This window comes from Centruroides sculpturatus, unplaced genomic scaffold (assembly GCF_000671375.1).
Source record: "Centruroides sculpturatus isolate CEXI.00-Female unplaced genomic scaffold, Cexi_2.0 scaffold29, whole genome shotgun sequence".
In the NCBI taxonomy this organism is placed as follows: Eukaryota; Metazoa; Arthropoda; class Arachnida; order Scorpiones; family Buthidae; genus Centruroides; species Centruroides sculpturatus.
This window is the reverse complement of record NW_019384296.1, coordinates 1,077,885-1,091,818: the sequence shown is the minus strand read 5'-3', so window position 1 is coordinate 1,091,818 and position 13,934 is coordinate 1,077,885. Positions and strand designations below refer to the sequence as shown.

At 29.2% G+C, this 13,934-nt stretch overlaps 1 protein-coding gene across 1 annotated transcript in view; it reads left to right on the top strand.

Moving 5' to 3' along the window:
• Nucleotides 1–1,519: 1,519 nt before the first annotated feature.
• The window catches only part of LOC111624289 (farnesyl pyrophosphate synthase-like), a 30,303-nt gene continuing 17,888 nt past the window's right edge, over nucleotides 1,520–13,934 (top strand). The window contains exons 1-4 of the mRNA XM_023367138.1: nucleotides 1,520–1,626; nucleotides 1,694–1,875; nucleotides 5,753–5,903; nucleotides 8,323–8,463. Coding sequence (XP_023222906.1) covers nucleotides 1,700–1,875; nucleotides 5,753–5,903; nucleotides 8,323–8,463 — 468 coding nt within the window. The 5' untranslated portion in view covers nucleotides 1,520–1,626; nucleotides 1,694–1,699. The remainder of the gene's footprint in view (nucleotides 1,627–1,693; nucleotides 1,876–5,752; nucleotides 5,904–8,322; nucleotides 8,464–13,934) is intronic.

The window sequence follows — 13,934 nt, the reverse complement described above, 5'->3', positions numbered from 1 at the left end:
TTTATAAAAATATAAATTTTATAACTTATTATATTAATTAATTTTGAATTTACTTACAAATAAATATTTCTATGTAAAATTAACAGGATGTAGATTGGACTCTAGCCTTTTTTAATGATTCACTTTTCTCAAATTCAACGGAAATTTCTTCATTTTACTTCATCTTTCTCAATCCGTTTTATCAGTAATTTTTTTTATATTCATTACATCCTTAATGATAACTATTTTTTGTCATTTTTTTTTAATTTTTAAAATTAGAATGTAAACAAGATAATTATTTTAATTTTAAGAAAACAATTCTACACTATCTACGTGTAATTATATATAATTCAGCATAGATAATTATTAAAATTTCTTCTTCTCCTAGATATTGTTGATAAGCAAAATTTTTATCAATGATTACTACTGTAAAAAAATATGAAAGTTATAATATCATTAGATATAATGTAACAAGTATCAATACAAAAACCCATTCTCCGATGATACGTACTGTATGTATTGAATTCAGTCAGAAGTTTAAATATCCGAATAAGAAAATGGAAAAACAATTAAACTACCTTTTTTGGTAGTTTAATAGAAATATATACAAATATATTTCCACTTTGTATATATGTAAATAAACAAACAAATTACCTAAAAGGCTTTTTAGATTATAAAACAAAAGTATATCTTTATAACCTAATTAGACATTTTTCTACAATAAATTAGCATATAATTCTTTTCATATTTATATAAAATGACCTAAAAGATATATATTATTAGAAAATAAACTGTTTTCCTTTGTATTATTTGAATAAATAATGTCAATTTCAACCCTTTTCTTCTTGATGATTTTCGTCTCAATGGACACAAATGTACAATTATATTAGCATTACGAAATTCAAGCCCGCTTAACACGAATGAAAAAGACGTATTTATACAGCATGATTATAATTATTAACGATGATTCTTACCTGAAATGTAATTTTAAAAGTTTAAAAATCGACAAAAATTACCGTATTTACGTAAAAATAAACTTTTACAATAATTTAAACAATATTAAATTTGTAAATAAACATTAATTAACTAAATTAATTAAAAGAATAAACATATCCACATTTCACTTCGTACGTTCAGTCAGCCATTTGTCTGAATGAATGAACGACATCTAGCGTGAATATGAAGCAAAACACATTAATGAAGTGTGTTCATTGTTTAGTTTCAAAAATAAAAAAATAAATAAATAAATTACATTTTATAACATGTCGAATTTTTAATTTTATAAGATTATTTTATTAATTATATTTAACGCTATTATATTTATATTTATTTAATTTGATATAAAGATGTAAGATTTAATTTCAAACTTTTTATTGGATTATATAATACGTAAGGAATGTATACACATTTATAATATTTATTTACTACGTAATTTTTATAATATTAATAAAATATATTTATAAAGTTTTGAACCTAAATTTTATTTATTTATTTATTTATTTTAAATGTTTTATTGTGATATTGACACGTGCACGTGGTATCGTGTCATGTGGGCTATTAGTATAATTATTATAGCGGTTTTAAATTAATGCATCTTCAGTTTAATTTGTGAATTATTCATAACAAGCAGAAGTTTCACCGATTTTGGTAACAATTTTTATATCTTGTTATGTAGATGTATTGTATTTAAAACATAAACATACGACGATAACAGGAAACGATGTTGGCATCAGGAATTTCTATGATGAATTTTGGCCGTCTTGTTAACCGTACTGCCAAATTGTGTTCAAAATCAAGAAGCTGGATAAAATGTAACAAGAAAGTCTGGACTTTTAACGTTACAGATTCTTACAGAACAAAATCCACAGCTCAAACATTCACCATTGGACTTGACAGGTTGGGGATATTTTTTAAATTAATTAATTAATAGACCTGTATATAAAATAAATGCTAATATTCAACGTCATTCATTTAATACGAAATTTTAAGATTAATTGAATAGAAAATTATATAATTGTTATCAAGATAATCAATGTTATTGATGGTTATTGTAAATAAAATTACTGTAACTTTATGATCAAAAAAGTATTCAGTCTTTATGTGAAGAAGAAAGTTAAGCTTGATAATTCTAGATTTATAAAACTTAAGTAATTTAAATAGTTTAAATAAATTTTAAAAAGTCCATAACATAAAAATGTAGAATAAAGTTATACACATTAACCCATTAATGTGGTGTGAAGAGTAGGGCTGTGGAGTCGGAGTTGTGGAGTTTTGGTATTTTATCTGGAGTTGTCAAAAAATCCGCCGACTCCGACTCCTTTTTACTTCCTAACTTCTTATGTATATAAAACGGAAAAGTATTGGAATTGTGTCAAATCTGACCCTCCAGGTTTTTTTTTTGCAAATCTACACGTTTGGAGACCTCTTGAACCCCTCAAAAAGTCAATAAAAATTCAGAGGAAAAATTCGTGTGCATGTATATGTTGGCATCTAATTTGTTTAACTTCTTTATTTTCTGTTATGAGATATTAATTAAACAATATCTTAGAATGGGTAAAGTTTAAGAAACGAAATGTGGCACTGTGGCTTGTGTATAAAGGGGCATTAATACTATTAAATTTTGGTTCTTAATTAAAGGTCGACAGGATGAAGACATAAAAGTGGTCACGTTTCATATCTCTTAATGAATATTTTACTCATTATTAGCATTCAAAATTAAAAAAGAAAAATAAAATAAAATTTGTCTCTACCCTCAAAGTAAGCTTTTTAGCCATTTTATAATAGTACAGTAAAACCCATTAAGATGTTCTCACCTAAGATGTTAGAACGTATATGGGGACATGATTTAGTTTAACCACTTTGATGCTTAATAATTAACTCCTGTGTTAAACCATCTGATTCCGATTCCAACCACTCTGACCACAGAATTTATTAGGTTTCAGAGTGAACAAAATCATGCCCTCCACACACATCTAACATCTACATATGTAGAAAAAAACCTCAAATCTTTTGCATATCTCGAAATTTCAAGGTGTCCGAGTCCAAAAATGTAAAAATTTGGAAAGGGTCATTTTTTGACCGAGTGCTACACTTTTCCTCTGTTATATATAACAGCTGGAAAAGTAAAAGTTATCAAATACATATTTAAATATTACTTAGAGGAGTCTTTTAGCTTTGGAATAAAAAGTTTCTACATTCTATCTTTATTAGAACTCTATTTATTGAATCTTTTATTCTGAGGTCACGTGATGACATCAGAATTTCCAGGTCTCTTTCGGTAACAAGTCTGCCCCTGGTTGGAGTCGGATGGTAAGGAAAAGTTGGAGTTGGAGTCGGTAGATTTTTACGAGACTCCACAGCCCTGGTGAAGAGTATAATTTTCAAATTTAAATTATTTGGCTATATTCCAAGGCTGTACTTTTTGCTGCAAATGTTACAAAGACAGGTATCCTTCGTATAACACGATAGTTATGCTCCGAAGTGTCGTGTTATGCGAATCCATGTTATACAAAGCAAAAGACTAATATAAAACATAGGGTTACGTTCCAGAAGTTAGCAAAAGTATACTTTTTTTTTTTTTTTTTTGTTACTAAGAGAAATATGTTTATTAATGCAATCGATAATTAATTAACAATCACAATTAAAAGTACTGTATGATGTGTTAATATTCATTTTAATTAAACGAGGGCATTTTCTTTTTATAAAGTATCATCATTTTCTGAGCTTTTTTGTTGATCTTGATCAGAAGTATCAGCAACATTTTCATGTGTTTTTATTTTTATCATAAAAAATTTTATGGATGACAAAATAAAAATATGTTTTTAATCAAAAATTTGTTCTGGTGGGTCGTGTTTGTTCGGACACATACCGAGCAACTTTTTTCTAGAATTTATGTTCAAATATCAAATTGTTTGTTTGAGTACCGAGATATTGTGTTGTAGAAGTACCATGTTGTATGAGGGATACTGTACAATTTTAATTTCAAATCATCCACTAGCATGTAATACTATCAGACCAAACTAGTACACTTTTCCATAGTGAGAAAGAAGAAATCAATGTCATAGGAATTGCTTTTTTCTTAACATGACAACTTTTTTTGATCAGATCAGTGATACGTTATCCAATGGGCAAAAAGGCTATTGCCTATTAAAGGGACAACACCAATCTTTTATAAACTCATTACTATACTAAGAATATTGAAACTTAAATTTGGGCCATATCCAGAGACCCTAGATTGCCAGTGTGGTATAGGTGTAGGATGCATTGGCACAGTGCAGAGGTTGCATTAAAAAATGAATGGGGATTCCCCCCAAAATTCCCTGAAAGTAAAGTTCAGAATTTCAACAGTTTCACAATTGGCAACTATTTGGTGCATCAATAACACAATAAGAAGTTCCAATAGTTTGTGTTTCCTGTACTTGTCCTTCAAGAAGACACCTTACCAACGAATAGTTGTCTAGCTGTGGCATTTTCTTTGGCTAGCGAGACAGATCCAGATTTTGATCCAAACTTCGATGTCAATTTCAAACTTGAATTTGTCGCTTTCACATCAACCTTATATAGTTGTCGACAGTTGTCGGCGACCAATCAGTGGCTATGCTAGTCATAGCTCTATCCAAGGTCCACCACATGGCGTGATCCTTTGCCAACCATCTCTCCTTTGAGACGCATGTGTTACAAATTCAAAATCTAACAGATGTGTTCCTCAATGAACTCTCCTCAGCAGAGTTTGTTAATGATTCAAATCAATCAATCATGTTTCTTACATGATATCACCATGATTCCGAACAAAAATGTTTGAAGTCAATACGGTACATGAGGTTTCCTAATTCAAATTTACTTGGGGCCCTATGAGTCTATAATGCATCACTGGGTTGGACAATCCATTCTTACAGCCTCATATTCTTACAGCCTACACATGATCCAGATGAAATTTCTATATATAGTATAGCAAATATTTTTATATATATATTTATTATGACAAAATATATTGTTTTCAATGATAAAGTAGCTGTATTTACTAATTGTGAGTTCACTGTTTGGAATTAATCATACAAGGACTAAGATGGTTACCGTTTCAGATGCATTTTGTTACTAATTTTTCTTCTTAAAGTAATATAGTTAAGATGCGCTTTGTGATGTATTTCCAACTTTCGTAAGTAGTGTTGTAGAAGTACCATGTTGTATGAGGGATACTGTACAATTTTAATTTCAAATCATCCACGTTATCCAATGGGCAAAAAGGCTATTGCCTATTAAAGGGACAACACCAATCTTTTATAAACTCATTACTATACTAAGAATATTGAAACTTAAATTTGGGCCATATCCAGAGACCCTAGATTGCCTGTGTGGTATAGGTGTAGGATGTTTATTATTATGTATTTAATATGCATAATCAACTTTTACCAAAAAACTTTCTATTTTTATATTATAACATACTTTTAAACTCTCAATACTGCTGGATATAGATATACACAAAATGTTGAATTATACACAGGTCAGACTGATGAAGGGCTGCACCCAAAATGCATATCTGACAGAAAAATTAGTAATAAATTACATATGAAACTGTAACTATATTAGTCCTCATATGATTAGTTTCAAACAGTGAACTCACAATTAGTAAATACACCTGCTTTATTATAGAAAACAACATTAATTTAGGAACATTAAGCTAATATAATAATAATATATATTTTTATTGTCTTATTTCAATCTTATATGTTTTATATCATATATTCATATATTTTATTATTATGTTTTCTTATAGAAAAGAATATCTTAAAGAAAAAGATTTAAAATTATATCAAAGAGAAATGGAAGAATTTGATGCAACATTTAGTTTAATTGTAGAAAATCTTATTAATGAAGATGATGTACAAGATGAAAGAATAAAAGATGTTTTTGTCAGATTCAAAGAGGTAAAATTGATAAGTACAGTTTTATATATAAGATATTTCTGTGTAAGATAAAGTAGAGAAAGTATGTTTTCTCATAAGTTGATACATAGAAAATATTAAGTTAGGAGAAAAATCATCAGAATATTCATCAGTTTTAAGCTATAATAACTCTGTGAAAAAAATAAACAACTTTTTGCTATCTTATAGAAATTGCTAATTTTGCTTGTAAAATAAATTTTAATTTTGGTTCAGTTTAATGTTGACTTTTACTTTAACTATTTTAATTTTTTTAATATATTATTTGATAAATTAAGATAATATAAAAATAAGTAAACATAATCTCATTCTTTGATTTCATCATTCTTGTAACAGATTCAGTTTTGTAAATAAGAAGTATATTGCTTAAATACATTACATATTATAATCTTTTTCTAGAATTTTTTTGTCTTAATAATATGAATTATGGAACTGGAAATTGTCTCCATTTGTAGATCGAAAACATTAGTCCAGAAGTCTATTTTGAATTAAATCTCACTGGATTTCAATTAAGGGTCTTTGATAGATATGTTTTTTAATATGAATCATTTTGTGAGCACAAAGTTGTTATTTAAATAATATGGATTATTTATTTGCATGTGTCATTGCCTGTTTAAATATAATTTCAAATTTAAACTGATGTCATAGATATGTGATATGAATGTTTTAATATTATCTGGAATTTGTTTTGTAAATACAGTTCTGATGACATGAGAAACAAGATGAGAAAATAGTCTTAAATTTTGTTTATCAGTTTCTAATTAATTTTACTAAATAAGAAACAAAGAATTTATGCAGTTATCCAAATTATTACTATTAATAAGAGTTTTCACCAAAAATCCATTTAAAACTTTTTATAAATTTATGTATTTCTATTCATAAATAGATAATAAACTGAGCTTTTCTCATGTTTCCAGCAATTTCTATATATATGTAATGCAAACATTTTCAGCCTTGTTTAGAAGCAGTGTCAAGCTTTTTATTGGGGATTTTATAATTGGACTTCTCAATTTAGAACACTTTAAAAAAAAAAAATATGTTCTGGAACAAGTTCTATTTAAATTCACTAAACCATCTGTTTTTTCAATTATATTATTAACTTCCAAACACTTAACAAATTTAACACTTCACAATAAATTATCATAGAAAATACATAATAAATTTAACATATTGTCGTATATATAACCATTTGTGTATGTATGTTCTTAAAACATATCTCCATGTATAGGATTGTCTACAATCACTTTTCATGTGTTGGAAATCACTTTAGCATCCTTACTATTTATACATCTTCCCTGTTGTGAACTTTTATAAATTTCCATGTTTTCAGTGTTCTCAGCTTATCTGCATTTAGTATATTTTAAATTAATCTGGCCTCTTCCCATAGTACCGACACCTCGGGCTCCATCCCATACTGTGCTAAAGTGATACTTGTCTTGTTCATTGCAATGTCATATTTATGTTTGGCCAATCTTTGCTTCCAGGCCCTGTTGCTGGATCCTATATATATGAGGCTACTGCAAAATCTGCCGTCATGTGATGGTATGGAGTAGACTCTCGGTGATCTGTTAACATTGTAATTATCTTTTGTATTTTTAAGGAGGCTGAAACTGTAGGGTTATGTTTGAAGCTGAGCATTTGGTATAACACACTACTTATTTGTACGTAGCAATCAGGCTAGGGTGGAAATATGTTGCAATTCACCTGTTATTTGTATCTTGTAGTGCCTGGTTCCTATTGTTTGTAATGCTTACATTGTGTGACCTGTTCTTTATAAAATGCTTGGCTAAAGCAGAAACACATCATCTAGCTATGTCTGTAATGTACAGTACTTCAGCTCTTTGTTGGCGTTTGACATGTTTGAACAATGCATAAAAGCTTTTTTCACTAGTGATCTGAATACTGCAATCTTGTATTTAGGCAGATCACAGGATGCGGCATGAATAAAATTGGGGGCATATGAAGGTTTGTGGAATATACAATTATGCACTCCGTTATCCTGGATTATTTTTACATCTAAGAAGTGAGCTTCCCTGTTGCTATGTTGATCCAATTTTGTTGTGAGCCCATATAGATTGTCGTTAGATATTTTCAGAATGTTATGGATGTTGGGTTATGAGTTCCATGTGATTAAGATATATATATATATATATATATTCATACTGTCAATTTTAATGTATAAATATTCGGCATTACATACCGTCTTACATTAATACAATATTGTATTAGGTAATTTATCATGGATTATTATAATAGAGGATGCATATAATATGTGATATTTACAGCTGATACGAGATTATTCCGAAAGTGACGTGANATTACATTAAGAATTTATATATATATTAGACTGAAAATATTTAAATTTATTACATATTTTTCTAAGATATTTTTTGAATTTTTCTAGATTTTGGAATGTAATATACCTCATGGAAAAAAGAATCGTGCATTGGCTTTGGTTTCTACATATAAATTATTAGTTAAATCCAAAAATTTGGTTGAAGAGAGTATAAAACTTGCAAACATTTTAGGATGGTGTGTGGAAATGGTAAATTAATATAAAAATAATTAAATAAATATGAAAAATATAAATATTTTATGATTCAAAAATAAATTTATTGTAATTATAGTTAAGATATTTATTATTCATTTTGTACATTTTATAGTATAAATTTTGAGAAATTACAATTACTTTTTTTAAAGATTTTTGCTTAGAATTATATGATTTAATTATTATTTTTATTCTAATAGAACATTCTACGAATATGATTATGTAAATGTCAGCAGTAAATATTATTATTAGAAATATTTAGAGCTGAATATTAATACAGTAGGATTTGTTTATTGTAATAATTTTGGGTCTAGCATTTCCTACTAATATTAAGCAGGATAAGTAATTAAGACTGTAAATAGTGAATATTATGGTTTTATTAAATACAACATTAAAATACTAATTCATTTATAGTTTTATCTAATGCTATAGTATTCAACTATTATTTTTGCAACACTTTCTTTAACAAAAGCAAGTAAGAAATTTCAGCAATTTAAACTACTATGCTGTGAGCAAATGAAGATTAAAATGATTTTACACATTACACATTAATTAAAATTGTAATGTCAACCTATAAGGATTGTGTGTTTTCAGCCACATATTGAAGCAGATAGCATGACAAATAACTTGAAAATGCTAATTTATTGAAGATAATGATATCAATAACCAAAACTTTGATTACGATAATTGAAGCTCTATAAGTAAATTTTAACTAATATATTTTGGAACATGCTAAGTCTGATAACATTAAACAAATGATAGTATTTGTGATTATAATAAGCAAATTCTATAGTATTCTTTCTAGCACATTGCTATGTAGTATTTATGTGTCATGTGAGAATACCATTAGGTTTGACTATTATTGAATTGTAATACATGGCTATATATACAGTAGACTCTTGATAAGTTGAACTCCTTAAATTAAAATTGTTGTTAACTTGAATTTTATTTTTGTCCTCACTTCCATAGACTCAATGCATTGTGTTTCTGTAAGTTGAAATAGCTTTGAGATCATATTTTTGTTAACTTAAACTTAAAAGATTAAGAAACTTTACTTTGTCTAATTTTATGTGCTTTTTTTGGTGTTTTCAAAGAGATGGATAAAATTATCACAAAGTAGATCTGTATCTGTATTGTATAGAATTACATCTCTGATTGCACAACACAAAATCCAAAATTTCAATGACATTTTGCATCTAAAATAACAATCTTATTTCTTAAATACAAATTGACCAATCATATCTTAGCACTTAAAATTATTGTTTTTTAAATGTTTAGTTTTTTAAAATTTAAAATTTAGCAATTTAAAGTTTGTGTGTATATAACTTCTTATTTGGAACTAAACATTCATAACATATAAAGTTCACTGTAAACTTTGAATTGCATTTTGATATTTAGCATCACAATTAATGATGAAATCAGTGTGTTGATCATTTTCATTTTAATTTAGATAGAAATGGAAAACATGAAAAAATCTAAAGGTTTCATTGATAACAGAAAAGTATTTGTCATAAAGATTGCGTAAGCAATCTTTATGACAAATGAAAAGAATTGAAATGAAATAAAAAATGAAAGAACTTAAAAGTAAGCAAGTAGAAAAATGAAAGATTGAAAAGAATTTAACATTCCATTGAGTACTCTCTCTACATATCTGAAAAACAAGGAAATGATTATGTGCCTCCAATGACTGTTTCTTTCTAATTCTTTTTTTGATTGACTGGGCTTTCCTTTCCCCACTTTCTGATTGATCTCCCTATTGTCTCCAGGTGGAAATTGAGACCAGTTTAGGTTGTGAGAAAGGTCTGCCTGGGATAGTTTATCCAACATCATCCCTCAACTCTGGCTGGATTACCTATAGAACTAAGACACCTGCGCTCATATTTTTACTTGTTATTTCCTTTTATGATGTTCTAGAATGTTAATACTTTTTCTATGCTTTTTTGTTTGTCAAACCTTTTCCTTTTCCAATCAAGTTCTCTTCTAGCTATTGTATATGAGTGATGGTGTCAGTCTGGTGTCGCCAACTCGATGCATGTAAACTGAACATCTTGCAGAATTGTTTTTGTCTCCATGTTGCATTAATCATTTATTACAAATTTTTATAAATCTTGTTAGGTTTGAACTCAATTTGGGGCCTGATGTTCTGTGTAGAATTGACAGGTGTATGATAAAGTCAGATGAGACCCTTGATAAGATTTGTCAAGTAGTCTAGGGCAGTGACAATGTGGTTAATATGTTAGAACTCTTTGTTCCTACAATGTGCATCAGAACAATAAACATATGCTCTTTTTTTTTAAGTGCTCTAAACACTGCTATCTTATAAGTGAATGGATTATGATGTAACTTTGGTGGAATAAATAATGGGTTGTATGTGTTATTTCTGTACACATTGGTAGTGAGAGATTTATTAGGCATTGTGATAAGGATATACAGAAAGTATACTTGGAAGATGCTCTTCTGTTCAGAGTGGAGCAGTAAACTATATGAATTGATATATTGTTGATGGTTGTCAGGAATTCTTGGGACGGGGGTTTGTGGTTCCAAATAATTAAAATGTCAACATATCTGATCTAAGCTGAGTGCCCTTGTGGCTCTTCACAAAGGCAAAAATTCTTGGGGCAGTAGGATCATTCATAAGGAGGCACTCAGCTTAGACTGGTTGTTGACAAATCTTCATCAACCCCAGTTTTAGTGGAAAGAATTCACAATAAGTTCATTGCCAACAAACTACAGGACTTTCTGCAAGTTGTCACCAGTTCAAAAGCCTTACTCCAACATTTATGAAACTTAAATATTCAAGCTACTGTTTATTTCACAATTTGTGACTTTTGATTGCTTTTTCCATCGATTAGGATTCAACCATGTTTTTTTTTTTGAGTTACATGTTTTTCTCCTCACTATCATCACCCAAGCAAGATAATTGAAAATGTTTTTTTTTATAATAAACTAGCAGACCCCGCCACGCGTTGTTGTGGCTCAAAATGTATCTATTATAAATTTATAACACTTCCCCCATGGGGGAATTTTTCGAAAAATTTCTTTTTAGTGTACATTCTCTTGACGTACCTTATTAAAACGCAATCAAAAACGCAAAAACCCATATCTAAAATAGTATAATAGAAGCCAAGTTCTTCACGGTAAGCCTTTATCCTGTCTCTCTCCCGCGCGGGGGGAATATCGAAAAATTTCTTCTTAGTGTACATTCTCTTGACGTACCCTATTAAAACACAAAAACCCGCATCTAAAATAGTATAAATAGAAGCAGAGTTCTTTATGGTAAGTCTTAATCCTAACCATCTCCCTTCAGTGGGGTTGAATTTCGACATGTATATTATATAAAAACACGTGCGTATTCGAATGCAGAGTTGTGTCAAAATTTCAAAGGAATCGGTAGGAACAAACGAACATTACATTTTTATTTATATAGATAGATAGAAGATGATCTGCTTTAGTTCATTTTCACAGAAAAGCATAATGCCTCACAGAAAAGCAAACTTAGGGCGTCGTACTCGTAGCGCCATCTGTTGGACATAAAAGCCTTAACCCTAGATGATATAATTTAATTTATATGAATGTTTAATGGAATAATATAAAACCTATGTCCACCCTGAAGTTCCATTCTAAATATTGGTGAAAGAATTTTTGAAATCGGATGAGTAATTTCGGAGATTACCTGCTGCAAACAAACTTACATACAAACATTACCTCTTTATAATATTAGTATAGATTGGTTCCTTTAATTCTTTTAACTGGATTACAGGCATTAGTATATGCTTTTATTATAATCTCATCCAGTTTTTCAATATCTTTTGAGAATATTCCTGTGGATGGAAACTTCTTAGAGAAGAAGCTAAATAATTTGAGCAACAGTTGGGACATTTTTTCTAGTTGTGGACCCCAAACATTGTAGGGTCTGCATGATTTATGCCCATGGATGGATTACATGATTTTGGAATGACTCTGCTAAATGAAATGCAGACGATTAACAAAGTTGGAAATAAAGTTTCATAATGCACTACTACATATTTCTTTACAAAATCAGGTTTCAATTAAGAATTTGTTGACACTGAATAAATTGGGATTTTATTCGTATTTCAACTATATCAAAAAGGACTAGGGTCAATCTCATTACAGCAATGAGTGATGAAGTGTCATTTGAAGATTTTGTCAACATTGAAATGACATAGCTATCTGTGAACATTTTTTTGATGTAAAGAACTAAGCACAAGAAACAAGCGATGAAGATGAAGAAGAAAAAAATCTTGTCAAGGAAATACTCTGCTCTTCCTATATGTAGGGAAGTCAGAAAAGTTTTGACCTTTTAAGGGACTTTCTGCAAATTACATCATTCATAAAATACGTAAGATGCTTTTGAGACAGGTGACTTCATCAAAAATATTGTTTAACAAGAAACAATGAATCATAACCAAGAAACTCATGTAACAAATTTTTTCAAGTTAATTTTTGTTAGTTTTTTGTTAGTGTTTACTTATAGATAACTAAGAAATAATAAAATACAGTGGATGATCGGTTAACGAACAGTTTGTTATCTGATTTTTTCGCTATCCAAACACTTTTGCAAAAGATTTTTATGATCGGACAACAAACACATGTTTGGATAACGAATACTTTACTGAACAAACATAAAATGAAGCGACGGAAAGTAACAAATACTGATTGATTTCCCTTATCTTCAGGTAACAATTCTAAACCTTTTGGAGCGCAGGAGACGTCAACCCAATACCAATCAGATGATATTCCTCCGAATTTTGAAACTCTCCCTTGTAATTCCAGCTTTTGTTTACCTTTCTGACAAATAATTTTTTATAGTCTTCGCAAGACTGTCGGATGGGCACTTGTTAAGTTTTGCATCGGGGTTTATTTACGAAAGGTGAAAGTTTAACTGTCCCATTGGATATTCGTTAACATTTTAATACCAAATTTCAAATTGTATCCAGGCCTTGTATTTAAATAACTTTTTGTGGGCTAGTTGATTTCTGTTCTCTGAATTTTTGTAAGTGCTTTTCTGAACTTTTTATTTAAAAAAGAAACTGATAATATTATGGAGCCTAAAAAGAGGAGTATCAAGAACTGTGCTCATCGTAGAAACCAAGTAAGAGATATAGCCAAGGTAGAAAGTGGGCACAAGATGTCTGATGTTGTTAGGCAGTATGGCTTGAACAAATCTACAGTAGGCACAATCTTAGCTATGAAAGATATATCAAGAAGTCTCAAGCTGCTAATGGAATAATGAAAATCACATCTGAGAAATAAAGAGCATTTTAGAGCTAATAATGGAATCTGAAACTGATCTGACGACAGAAGAACTCCAAGAACTCTCAAATGAACAACACCAAGAAACTCAGTGAGATGTTTTTTCTTTTGAAAAAGAGGAAGACGAAAGAGGACCATGTTGACATCTGCTACTAAAGATCTTTTGAAGAAGTGGGAGGATGTAAGAACAATGA